General features: G+C 42.0%; 1 protein-coding gene across 3 annotated transcripts in view; it reads right to left on the bottom strand.

The window, feature by feature from the left end:
* The window catches only part of LOC121518328 (SPARC-related modular calcium-binding protein 1-like), a 31,990-nt gene extending 20,426 nt beyond the window's left edge, over window positions 1–11,564 (bottom strand). For 2 of the 3 annotated variants that reach the window (XM_041800582.1, XM_041800573.1), the window contains exons 1-3: window positions 10,792–11,133; window positions 2,216–2,390; window positions 1,339–1,566 (exon numbers count right to left, since the gene is read on the bottom strand). In XM_041800582.1, the coding sequence (XP_041656516.1) occupies window positions 1,339–1,566; window positions 2,216–2,390; window positions 10,792–10,872 (484 nt within the window). In that variant the 5' untranslated portion in view covers window positions 10,873–11,133. Of the gene's footprint in view, window positions 1–1,338; window positions 1,567–2,215; window positions 2,391–10,791; window positions 11,134–11,506 lie in introns of those variants that run through there. The other variant, XM_041800589.1, reaches the window with a different exon arrangement.
* Window positions 11,565–13,493: the final 1,929 nt, after the last annotated feature.

Consider the following 13,493-nt stretch of genomic DNA (forward strand, 5'->3'; position numbering starts at 1 on the left):
CTATTATGACTTAAAAAAAACTTTTTGAGTTTGCTCTTCACAAGAGGCATCTGTTGATGATGTGAACCATGCCTGACAAAAAAAAGGGTTCTCAGGAGACCTTCGATCAAGAATGGTTGAATTTTATAAGACTGGAAGGGGTTCTAAAGTGATCTCAAAGACTTTAGGTCTTCACCAGTTCACAGTTAGACAAAATGTTCAGAAGTAGAGACAATACAGCACCACGGCTACTCTCCTTAGAGGTGGGTGCCCAGCCAGGTTGACTCTACAGGAACAGCACAGAATGCTCTGGGAGGTAAAGAACCATAGAGTAACAGCTAAAGGCTTAAAGGAATTATTGGAACAAGTCAGCATCTCTGTTCATGAGTCTACCATATGCTAAAGTTTAAACAGGCATGGTCTCTGTGGTAGGACATCATTGAGGAAGATGCTGCTTTCTGAAAAAGCATCACTGCACGCCTTAAGTTTGCCAAGACGCTCCACATCGCTACTGGGAAAATGTTAAGCAGACTGATGAAACTAAGGTTGAACTGTTTGGGAAGAACACGCAGCATTACGTATGGCAGGGTACCACACACCAGCATTAGAACATCAACCCCATAGTGAAGTACAGTGGAGGGAGCATCAGGATTTGAGGCTGCTTTGCTGCTTCAGGGCCTGGGACTGTTGCCATCATGGAGGGTGGAGGTGAAATTAAGTTTATCAAGGTGTCCTGCAAGATAATGTCAGGGTAACTGTCCACCAGCTGAAGCGCAGACAAAGTTAGGTGAGGCCGCAGGACGATGACCCTAGACATCAAAGTTAATCCAATACAGCATGGCTTTTACATAAGAAAATCCACATTTTGCAGTGCAGTCAGAGCCCAGACCTGAACCCAACAAAGATGCTGTGGAATGACTTCAAGAGCGCTGTTCACACCACGCAGTCTAAGAATATGGATGAATTGAAGCAGATCTTTAAGGAACCATGGTCTAAAATTTCTGCTGAGTGTTGTGCAGGTCTGATCAGCAGCTACTGGAAACACTCAGTGAGGTTATTGCAGCCAAGGAGGTTCAACCAGTTGTTAAACCCATGGTTCAACAGCACTGTGAATGTTTAATGGCTGTGTTCAATAAAGACTGTAAATATAATCATTATTTGTGTGGTTTCAGGTTAAGCACATTGTGTTTGTCTATACTTGTGACTTAGATGCAGATCAGCTCATATTTAAAGACTGATTAATGCAGAAAACTAGATCATTTCAAAGAGTTCACATACTTTTTCTTACCACTGTATGTTTGTGTGTCACTTTTAAGTGTTACTCTCATTATCTGAATCTAAATATTAGGTTTATCTGACCGGTGCAGTTGGGGATCAGATGGGGGACTGAAGTCCCGCTGACAGGTTTGCCGTCGGCTGTGGAGCACCAGCAGTATCCAGTCTGGTTGTGACACTGAACTGGCAGGAAGTGACCATCAGGGTGGCACTCTGGGACAAAGATGGCCGCTGATGGGCTAACATGACTGCTGTGGGAGCTCACCTCCAGAGCCTGAGTCCGAGCCTGCTGACACTTAGACTGACCCGGGTCTGAATACAAAGGGATATTAAACTTCATGAGTCAAAGCCACAATAATAGCACTTTTTGGTGTCTGCAAATTTCTTTAAAAATGCCATAAAGTTGTAGGTATGTCTATACTGTCTTCACAATGAAAATCATCCAGAGCATTGTTTATATCTATTATTGTGTATGTTGATCACACACCTCTCCAGCCTTTCCTGATTTGTAAGGTGAAAGACAAAGCCCAAACCAGTAAAACACACAGTGAACATCCAGCCTGTGGGAATAGGGACGTGCAGGAGCAGTCTGTATCAATATCAGGAGGACATATGCACAGGATGTCCCCTTTTCTCCACACATATATTTAAGCAAAGATGCATTGATCTGTGTTCACTTGAAGTTTATGTCTCACTGATTCAGGATCAAAAGTTACCTTTTAGGTCTTTTGTTACTGTTAAGAATGTTATAAAACATTGAAAAACGTGTGTTTTTACCCATATTCATTCCTAGGATGTCAAACATACTGCATCTTTCTGCATGTATGTTATAAACCATATATGTTCTATGTAAATAAAATGCTGCATATTTTAATGCCAAAACATTCCTACAGCATACTGATGCAGCATATTGATCCCACCATCATCATTAGGTGCTGATGTTGCATTCACACACGTGTACCTGAGCAGTGTGAGCGTGGAGCCAGTCGGAGCTGCGTGTTGATGCATTGAGCTCTCTGGAAGGCACACAGAGATTTATACAGCCTGCCGTTGCTCCCACATACAGCTCTGTGGCGCCCCCTCTGGCAATCCAGGACACAACCACGAGGCCACATGTTCTCTGTGATGAGGAAGGGCTGCAGAAACGCAAACATAAACAGAGAAATATCTTTATGAACGCCTAAAAAAACTGTCACTTTAACACCTTTCTTCAACAACAGATGGTGATGCTACCTTCTGCTACTTCATATATTGTTGATATTAGACATAAAATATTAATTTAGCTCTGATTTTACCCACTATTTTTTCTCCAACACAACCTTTTTAATGCCTCCATGGCGGTGTCTGCCAAGGCTGGAGGCATTTTTTTTTCAGGAAGTCCATCCATATGTCGCTTTCCATCCAGGTCATTCTTGCATATCTCAAGAATGCTTTCAGGGATTACTTTAGACCGCACAAATATTCACTCTGTCACAAGGATGAACTGAGTCAATTTTGAAGGTTAAAGGTCAAGGTTATTACACCTCATGATCTGCCCTCGCTTATGGCATTTCTGCAAATTGCACCACTACAGAAAGCAGAAAACACCACAGCACTTCTTCCTTACCCACCACTATTGGAAACCTCACAGAGGCAGATAACCACCAGGTGTTATTTTAGTTTAAAAAAGTGTCACTGCAGCGAGTGAACTCTGGCCATCTCCTCCACCCACCACACACAGAAGTCCATCCATCAAAGTTCTGACAGCTGAGTGAGGCTTAGCACCAATAAAACTGTCCAAACACTGCAGGTGGAAAGAAGAGATACTCCTTTTATAGCCTCTGCATAGCTGTCTGTCTGTGAGGGATGAATGGTGAGTCAAACTTTTAATGTCACGCCTGAAAAACTGAGAGAAAAGGAGGGAGAATAAAAGAGGATGAGACAGAGAGTCACAAAAGTCAACACATCTGACAAGCATGCAAACATGTCAGGCTGTCTGAACATTAATCCAATAGAGACTGTGAAAAAAGTCAGTGAGTCTTTCTCTGCTGCTAACTGACAGCTTAGCTCACTGAATGATCTTTACTGACCGGAAAAAGGACAGAAGCTTCTGCTACTGCATAAAGATTCCTCTACCATCTCTGCTGTCAGGAGAGGAGAGGAACAGAAACTGGGGGAAAGAGGAAGGGGAGATGGATGGGGACAAGAAGGAGGAGGAACGAGAGGAGGAGGAGGGCAGCTGGCTTTGTGCCTGACAGGAAGAGTTCTATGCAAACAGTTTTTAGAGCTAAGTATGGCTTATTTCAAAGCTAAAGGAGTAAAATTATGCAGAAATAACTTGTGGACTTGCTGAGCAGCCAATAAAAACACGAACCCTCATACTCAGCCAAAAGTTTTAATTCCTCTAACCACTTTTTCCTCTTTTATGGTCTAACCAGTTAATAAATATTATAGGAGTTACTACAGTTCTTCTGACATAGGGCTCTAATATTGCTTTAAAGGAGGAATAATAAAATGTTGAGGATTACTGGCCTCAAACAGCTGGAACACAAAACTTTGTTGTAATCAAGTTTAATGGTGATGCAGAAACCCATCATATTTAGTGTTTTAAAATACCAGCCAGTTTAGCTGTTGGTTCGTCTACTTAGCTTTGTAGTACATTGGAACCTCCTACAGGTGGCACTGAAACCTGATGAAGCAAAAAAAGTCATCCTTATTCAGTCAACAACATGCTTTTAATTCCCTTATTCTACAGAGCAGTTCAAAAACCTCCCAAGGATCAGAAAGGAAAATATAGTTCCACAATGTGGTGATTTATTTATTACGTGGTTTCATTTATGTGAATTACGACTATTGAACACGACTATTGACAGGCTGTACATCTTTAGCCTAATCAGTACAGTACGATCAGTCCCAATAGTTGGAAACTGTGAAACTGGTGTATTTCTTTGTATTGTCATAAGCTAATGAAAAAGATTGAATATGTAGAATTTCTGCTCTAAAATATCAATATCAATTTAAAACTAGACCATTTCTATGTTATATATCTTTAAAAAAGATCTTACAGTATCTGAAATATTTCATAAGGTTTTCATAGACAGATATGTCCTTGATTTTTATAATTATAACAGGATGCCAGGAATGCTCATGGTTGGCTGGCCAATCCGATAAATTCGGATAACTACAGCAAGATTTACGAGTAGGTTAAACTTATTATCCGTAAATATTTTTTATGAACACAGACCTCAAATTCCAGTCAAATGCTTTTTTGAAACTGTAATGAAACCTCCCACCACAAGTAGCTGCTGTAGCTTTAATGGCCTGTAAGAGCTTTAAAATATGAAGTAGTAGTTAGCATGTCGTTGAAACAGCAGGTTATGGCAGTATTTTGAACTAGAAAATGAAAATAAATTTGTATGTAGTCTGTTTCATGTTATCCTCCAATAGAAGTTCTTAACCAACGTGATGAGTAACAACATTAAGCACAATATTATTCTGCAAAGAGGAAGGAAGACTAGCAGAGCTAGCTGCTAACTTTAGGCACACTCTACTGAGCATACCAGCCTCACATTAATCATCCACTAACACAATGACCCTGTGATGAATTTGAGCATTTTCTCTACTTTAGACTCGTCAGTTGACTTTAATTTAAATGCACACTTAGCTGACTAGAGAGATAGATGCCTGGGAACATCTTTAGTAATGGGACATGTCTGTAATGGTGGACCCCGCCTCCTCTGTGACCTTTAAAACCCCATATTCTATGCTAGAAAAATCCTGTAAACAGAGCCTAGCGCACAAATCATTATGTTAGTACTGAAAATTGCAGATGTATTTGTGCAGAATTTAGATTGAGCTATGCAAAGAGAATAGTGACATTGTTGAAATAATAAATAGAAAATAAAAGTAGAGGGCATTCAGAGAGAATAAAAGCCTCAGACGATGAAGGGAGCTGTAGATTGAGTCCAGGTGTAAAGTGTTAGGCTGACTGGATTTCCTGTCTGTCCGGTAGAACTACCACAACGTCAATATCCTCAGTGTCTAACAATTACTGTCAGTGTTTTTGAGCCTATAAACTTTGGCCATGCCACACGTGTGTGAAAGAGAGAGGAGGTAGGAAGTGAGCCAGCACAAGAGAAAGTGGGAACAAGTCGCCACTGTCTCGTCGTGCCTCACACGTTCCAGATACCCCCGACCGCTCGCTGTAGAAAAACATAGAAACTCATCTCCAGAGCTTTGTGAAACACGGTGTTCGCTCTGAAAAGAGCCGCTGATGCTGCTGAAAGGTGTGTCGACACCCAGAGAGAGATTTAAAGTCTGAACTAACTGCCTGTGAGTTGTTCAGGAGCTGACGGAGAGTCAATCAGCCACTTGTGAACGCAGCACTTTCTCCCTGCCATCAATCTGTAAAGTTTATATTCAGCTGACCATAAACGCACACAAACATGCAGGGATGACGATGACATGTTTAATGTGTCGTGTGATTCAGATGTGTGTGTACAAACATCACAGTCACACACTATTCAGCACTGATGACATGCATTATGATTGATGACAGATACAAACTTACTCAGTTAAACCTCTAATAAACATTCCTGCAGGTAAACACTGTGAGTCTGTGTGTCTGACGCATAAAGAAGCAGAGCAGGAGTTCTGCTTAAGTTAGCCCATTAAATACATAAAACACGCTCTTGTCATTAACTGTTGATTATTTCCAGTACATGCCGCTCAGCTGAATGGACTAATGAAAGCTTCCAAGTTAAAGGTAAAAAGTTATCTTTGCTTTGGAAAGTCTGGAGTTGTGTCAAAGACCGCTGAGGAAGCATGAACTTTTACTGGAAGCAACTGCATCTTATCCATGTTATTGGCTCCTTATTTGTGATGGACCACAAATATTCTCTGCCACTAGCTGTGCCTTCTGTAGTCCAACCTCTCCACACAACACCCTCAATCCATTCCCTCTGCTGTGCTCCATCAGGCAAATTTACTAAACAATGAATCATTTTTTAGTTTCAAGGATAGTTTCCCAAAATGAAGGAGAAAAGCTGTTAAAGGTGACCCTCCTGATTAATTCTGCAAGCAGGTAGCCACCTGTGTTTACATACTGCATGTTAAAGGTAAGGTATAAGGTAAGGTATAAAATTTTAAACTAAGTTTAGGTGTTTTTGGTGCAAAATGCAAAGAATATAGAATATCTTGTTCCTTGATTTCCTAGATCAGTTTGGTAATCTACCCATCAGACTTTTTTTGTTGACAAAAGAGAAATTTTCAACCCGAAAGCCTCAGTGTTTGGCACTATTTTGGAGTGACAGTGAGACTGACCACTGTTTTGTGGCTGCCAGAAGGGGAACTGTAGACTGGTAGCTGACTGGTAGTCAGCTACCAGTCAGCTATCAGTGCCTGATGGCAGTGAGCAGTACCTAATTGAAGTCAGCAGTGCCTGATGGTAGTCAGCAGTGCCTGATGGTAGTCACCAGTGCCTGATGGCAGTGAGCAGTGCCTGATGGTAGTCAGCAGTACCTGATGGTAGTCACCAGTGCCTGATGGTAGTCACCAGTGCCTGATGGCAGTGAGCAGTGCCTGATGGTAGTCAGCAATACCTGATTGCAGTCACCAGTGCCTGATGGCAGTCACCAGTGCCTGATGGTAGTCACCAGTACCTGATGGCAGTGAGCAGTGCCTGATGGTAGTCAGCAGTGCCTGATGGTATTCAGCAGTGCCTGATGGTAGTCAGCAGTGCCTGATGGTAGTCAGCAATACCTGATTGCAGTCACCAGTGCCTGATGGCAGTCACCAGTGCCTGATGGTAGTCAGCAGTACCTGATGGTAGTCAGCAGTACCTGATGGTAGTCACCAGTGCCTGATGGTAGTCAGCAGTACCTGATTGCAGTCACCAGTGCCTGATGGCAGTCACCAGTGCCTGATGGTAGTCAGCAGTACCTGATGGTAGTCAGCAGTACCTGATGGTAGTCACCAGTGCCTGATGGTAGCCAGCAGTACCTGATGATAGTCACCAGTGCCTGATGGCAGTGAGCAGTGCCTGATGGTAGTCACCAGTGCCTGATGGTAGTCAGCAGTGCCTGATGGTAGTCACCAGTGCCTGATGGTAGTCACCAGTGCCTGATGGTAGCCAGCAGTACCTGATGATAGTCATCAGTACCTGATGGTAGTCACCAGTACCTGATGACAGTCAGCAGCACCTGATTGTAGGTACTTTATTTTCCTCTATTAGTTGTACACTGGTGGCGGCCATTGCTACCTGCCTGCTTTGCAACTAAACTACGCCCGTTTTTACCACCCTGTTCTCCTCAAATGATGCTAAATGGTCAAGTCCATTGTCAGATATGGCACAATCCTTTCAGATTGGAGCTTTGCAAGACAGATCTGCGTAACGACAGACATGGAATCTGGCCATTCGATCTGCTTTGTAAGGTTGAAAGAGTCAGCACTAAAACACCCTGTTCTGCATCAGTGTATAAGGCTGCATGGATGAAATAAACACTAGCAGCAGTCAAGCTATTTCACAGTGTGTACTTCTGGAAAGCAAACTTTTCACAAGATCATGTGTTTTCCCAATAACTGATTACTCAAGTGTGAGTTACTTTCTCAAATGAGATTTTTACCATAAACTGAATATCCCGTTATCGGATAAATGTGGTCATATGAACATGCTCAGTGTGTATTCAAGTTTAATAATTACTATTTCAGCATCAATAAAATAATCCTGATTATGATTTTTGCAATAATGGAGCAGCCACACTGATGGTCTTATCAGATATGTGACGTGTCTAACCTGATCTCATTTCATTCATACTCTATCATGTTTTCATTTCTATCGTATTTCTACCTGTACCCACAGTGAGGCTGTGATGTTTGTACAGTACAGTTAGACCTTTTAAATACATTAAAGGATCACTGTGGCTCTTTTTCACATTCCCTCTCTCACACACACCTGTCTGTTTCCCCTGAGAAGAAGCTTAAATATTTGCCTGGCAGTCGTGTGTGGGTTTAGGGTTTGCTCTCGTTGGCTGGTGTTAGCCTGCCGTTCTCCAGGGAGCTCACGCACTCACACAAACACTACAGATGAATTCTGAGTTAAACATCAACATTAATCCCTCTATCCTGAAAATCAATATTGTCTTTGGTGCTGCCAGGATGACCGAAATAACAGCAAGCAGTCCCAGGTTGGTCTGTGTTGTGGAGTCTGTTTAGTTTGAACTATTAAGAAGCCAAAAGTGATTAAACTTAGATGTTTGGAGCTGCTGTGGTGGAGCTGTTAGCAGCTTTGGTCCCTGAATAGAGGGCCAATTACACAGATTTTTAAAACACCTCACACACACTTTACCACTTAGAAGGTGAGGGAGTGTTTTGTTATCCAGACTGGGTAACACTTAAAGATGTAGTCTGGTGCTGACATTAAACTCTTTGTCCTCTTTCCACTGTAAAGTTTTCACAGCTGCAGAAAGAGCTCAGTGTAAAGAGGCTGACGCTGGTTTTTACCCAGTTTGTTTGACTTCATTCTGGTCTACAAGAAGCACTGCTGTTGAAACAGTACCACTGTTTTCGTCATTTCAACTTTGAAATATTTTTTTCATCATCGATGGGGAAATTTAAGCATAGCACCTGCACAAAGACAAAATAAAGAGGTGAATAAGCACTGATAAAAAATAATAATACATCTTAAAAGTAAATAAAAGAGATAATAAACTTAATGAAGAAAACAAAAACCCTCGTACAAAATTATTATGAATTTAAAAAATAAGTTGTCTAACCATATGGGGTTTCCATCTTATAACTGCATTTAGCCAGAGCTTTGAACAAATATAATTGTGTATATTATTTAAGTTATTTGAAATAGTGTATACTGATGCCTAGGCTTCATCTACCAGCTCCACATAAACTATATGGACAAAAGTATTTGGCCACACCTGTTAACTATTTAATTCAAGTGTTTCAATCAGACTTGTTGCCACAGGTGTTTAAATCTGTGATGGATGCCATCTTTGCAATAAGACCGTTCCTCCCTGCTGTGTATCCCACAGTCAAATGTAAGTGATTTCATTAGAAAGTGGAAGTGTTTAGGAACAACAGCAACTCATCCATTAAGCGGAATACCACGTAAAATCAAAGAGTGGACTCAATGACAGCTAATGGTGAGTCAGTGCTCTGCTGATTCCATTACTGAGGAGAACTTTCGCTAGTATTAATGTAAACACAAAAACTATGCAAGGGGAGCTTCATGAATGGGTTTCCATAGTCGAGCAGCTGCATGCAAGCCTCACATCACCAAGTCTAATACCAAGCATCAGGTAGAGTGGTGTAAAGTGAACTGACACTGGACTGTGGAGCAGTGGGAACGTGTTCAGTGGCGTGATGAAACACGCTTCTCTGTTTAGCAATAAGATGGGCGGGTCTGGTGGATGCAGTGAGAATGTTACCTGCCTGACTGCATTGCACTGTAAAGTTTGATGGAGGAGGGATAATGGTATGGGGCTGTTTTTCAGCCCTATATCTCCAGTGAAGGCCAATCTTAATGCTTCAACATGCCAAGACATTTTGGGCAATGCTACGCTTCCAACTTAGTGGTAACAGTTTGGAGAGGGCCCTTTTTTATTCCAACATGTCTGTACCTTTAGTGCACAAAGCAAGCACTATAAAGACATGGTTTAATGAGTTCAAAGTCGAATAACTTGACTGGGTTGTAGAGATCCCTGACCTCAACTCTATCTTTGGGATGAACTTGAACAGAGATTGTGAGCCAGGTCTTCTTGTCTAACACCAACACCTGACCTTGTAAATGCTCTATGGGCACAAATTCCAACAAAAACAGTCAAAAATCTGTGGAAAGCCTTCCAAGAAGAGTGGAAGCTTTATAGCTGCAAAAGGAGGACCAAGTTCATATCAAAATACATATATTTAAATACAGTGTAATCACACTCACTGTTGGTGTAACGGTCAGGCAGCCAGATACTTTTTGTCCATATAGTGTAGCTTCTGGGGAGTCCTATTTCACAAATGACTTTAAATGTTGCTAGAAACAGCTGATGACATTTAAGTAATAGTAATGTACAGTGACCTGGAAGTCTCACACTAATGCATATTCAAAATGCTTTGCATGAACAGAAAAAATGGTTGCTAATATACTGATGTGTGGAAGTCACAAACGACTTTATACATGAGCAGATACATAGACCACAAGCTTCACTTGAACTTAAGATAATTTCATAAAAGTAACTGTAGCCTACTTTTACTTGACTACAACATTCTTGTACTCTTTCCAACCTTGCCCAGCCCTACAGGTTGTTAGTTTGTTTAACTGATGAATTTTGCTTCACTATGAAGGGCATTAAATTCTATTTTCAGTCTCGAATCCTGGAGAGTGTATTGGCAGAACACAAAGGCAGCAGTAACTGTTACTAGAGACTTTACATCTAAAAGTAAAGCTAACACGCGTCTGTCTCCAGTTAGCAGACTTCAATCTCATTTCATCTTCCAACAGAAGCTCACAGACGGTCTACGCTATCAAAGTTTCAGCCTGATACTGTGTTCAGATCTTACCGCTCCTCTGTCGGTCTCAACAGCCTCTAATAGGAGGAAGACAAGCAGCGCGCGGCAGGTGTAGGTAAGCGCGAGCATCATTCCTGCCACAGATGTCCAGATGAGCAGCGGCCGCGCGCCTGTTGCTCCCTGTTGTTCCGAGGTTACCGAGCGCCGAAGTGTGCGCGGATCCAGTCTGTGGTCGGTGATGATGATGATGGAGGAAGAACCCGAACAGAGAGGGTCAGGTCACGGCCTCTGCCTCACTTCTTGGGACTTTTTCGCTTTGCTCATGTTATTGTCCAGCAGTCTCGAGCTGCTCCAAAGTAGCACTACAGCGCGAGCTCCGCAGGTCCGGGCGTATGCGTTGCAGGGCACGAGACCTTCGTTTCAGAGAGGTACAGCCCATTTCCGCTCCTCGTGCTTTCAGCAATTCAGTAGCCTATATCCATAAGGCGACATCTATTTTTCCCCCTCTACATTAGAAGATAGCAATGGGGCTACTTAGAGAAAGCGCACATGTATCTCCAGGGTTCCTGCGCACATTTAGAAATCAGTTTAAAGATTTTCTAAGCCCTTTAAGACCCTGAGAAATGAGAACAATTCATTCCACTTTTTGCACAAAAAAGTAAATAAATTCAAAAAGCTATGACGTTTCTTGGTACACCAGACAAGACTGAATTTTCTGATTAGTTTATGAAACGTCTAATTGTATAGGGCAGGGGGCACCACTTACATTTGAACAAGGGCCAGCTTTTCCCTGTGCAGGCACCCCGGGGCCAATGTCTTAACAAAATAAAGAAATTTTAAAAGTGGTCTTATTATTTATGCTTAGATATTTTAATTTTTCTTTAAAATGTATGTAGTTGTCAGGCTTCAACAGCGCAATCGAGAAGGTAACGGCTGCGCACCGCAGGAAGGCGGAGGGATCATCCAACTCGGCCCCAAAGATCCAGCCCCGTCCACAATACATCCTTGGATATCACCTGATGTCTTCTTCTTCTTCTTCTTCTTCTTCTTCTTCTTCTTTGGTTTTGGCAGACTAGACGCATCCAAGGCGTATTGCTGCCCCCTGATGTCCTCCCATCTCCTCATGCGGTTAGAAGGAGAGGGGTCCAGCTGCAGACCTCCAGTGTCATTCGGCTTAACGGTTTCTCCAACGTGAAGCGGAAGCCACCTCCACGAGGGTTTTAATAGCATTGACCCGTATACTGGGGCGTAAGGGGCTGTGCTAATCTGTAGTAAGCACAGCGTTGTTGTCATGCTAACAACAGCTAACACGCTGCACGGCCCAGCGTAGAGGTATTGTCGAGGTCTGCAGCCAGACTCTGTTGAAATCATGCGCGTCTTAATTAAAATATACACCTACCCCAATGAGCTACCCCTAAACCTTACCAGTTGAGATTACAATGCTAAACCTAACCTAAAAGTTAGCAAAGGATGTGGGCGGAGTTGGATCCTCAAACGGACGTCATCGTGGGCGGAGTTGGACGATCCAACTCCGCCTTCCCACAGTGTGCAGCCGTTAATAGCTGGGTGCAATCAGTCCTATTTATCACAGCCAGCCACAAGGGGGCGATTGCAATATTTTAGCTGAACATTCTTGAAGTTGACATGGAAAATGGCAGTTTTATCAGAAATGGACTGATAAATTTGTGTTTAACATTAATCATATTCGCTAGTAACGGTTGACAGGTGGTTTTCCGGAAAAAAAAAATGGATGAACCATAAAGCCATCTTGATGAAACAGTTTCAATCTCAATTGTTTTTTGGGTTGTTTTAAAAGCTGCCAGGAGCTTATTAAAGAAAAAAAAAAAAAAAAAGAAATATCACAACATATCTTTCCTCTGCACAGATTCTGAATTTGGTGATGCTCCGGGGACTGGATGGGAGGATTTTGGGGCATGATGAGGCCCCTGGGTCGCCAGTTGAGGATCACTGGTATAGGGCGAAATAATTCTTTTGGTCCTAAACTTAAAAAATGTGAATATTCTTGGCACATTTAATGCCTCTATTCTATCAGTATGTTGCATGGTGATATCTGTCATGACATATTTTTGCAGATGTGCTAAGCTGATACTAAAGTTTCACTGTTAAGGGCAGAAAAATGCTTTTTGTCAGGGAAGACGTATTGAAAATAAGGTTGGGCCACACTGATTCTTAATGGGGGAACCTGGTAGCCCAGAGAACTGGACCTCTGTTTCAAAACAGTACAGTTAAATGAGTAAGTCAGATAAAATCAGAGAGGGGGGTCTGGGGGTCATCTCCCAGGAAATGTAGAATATACAACACCAAATTCCCTAAATTATGAAGAATGTTCATGCAACAATTTTTTTAGGAAAATAATCAAAATCGTGCAGGGTTGGCTTGAAAACACTGGACAAGTGTCTTAAAGTCTAAAAGACCTCTCACTGGTAAAAATCTGACTTTTTATGGCTTTAAATTTCAAATGTGCAATTTAAGACTATTTAAGACTTTTCAAGGATCCCTGCATCTCTATGATAAATTAAACTCCCCAGAAAGTATTCCTACTTCAGGAACAAAAACTTGGGATAGGAACTTGTCTGAAATGGGAGACTATTTGGAGAAATGTCAGCGGTGCTTCAAAAAACCTAAATCATCAAAACACATATCTGAAATTGGTTCACAGAGCATAAAAAATAATATACCAAATGGGTCTGACACCTGACCTATATCACTCATTTTGCTATCCAGGACCAATA

This window comes from Cheilinus undulatus, linkage group 2 (assembly GCF_018320785.1).
Source record: "Cheilinus undulatus linkage group 2, ASM1832078v1, whole genome shotgun sequence".
Lineage (NCBI taxonomy): Eukaryota > Metazoa > Chordata > Actinopteri > Labriformes > Labridae > Cheilinus > Cheilinus undulatus.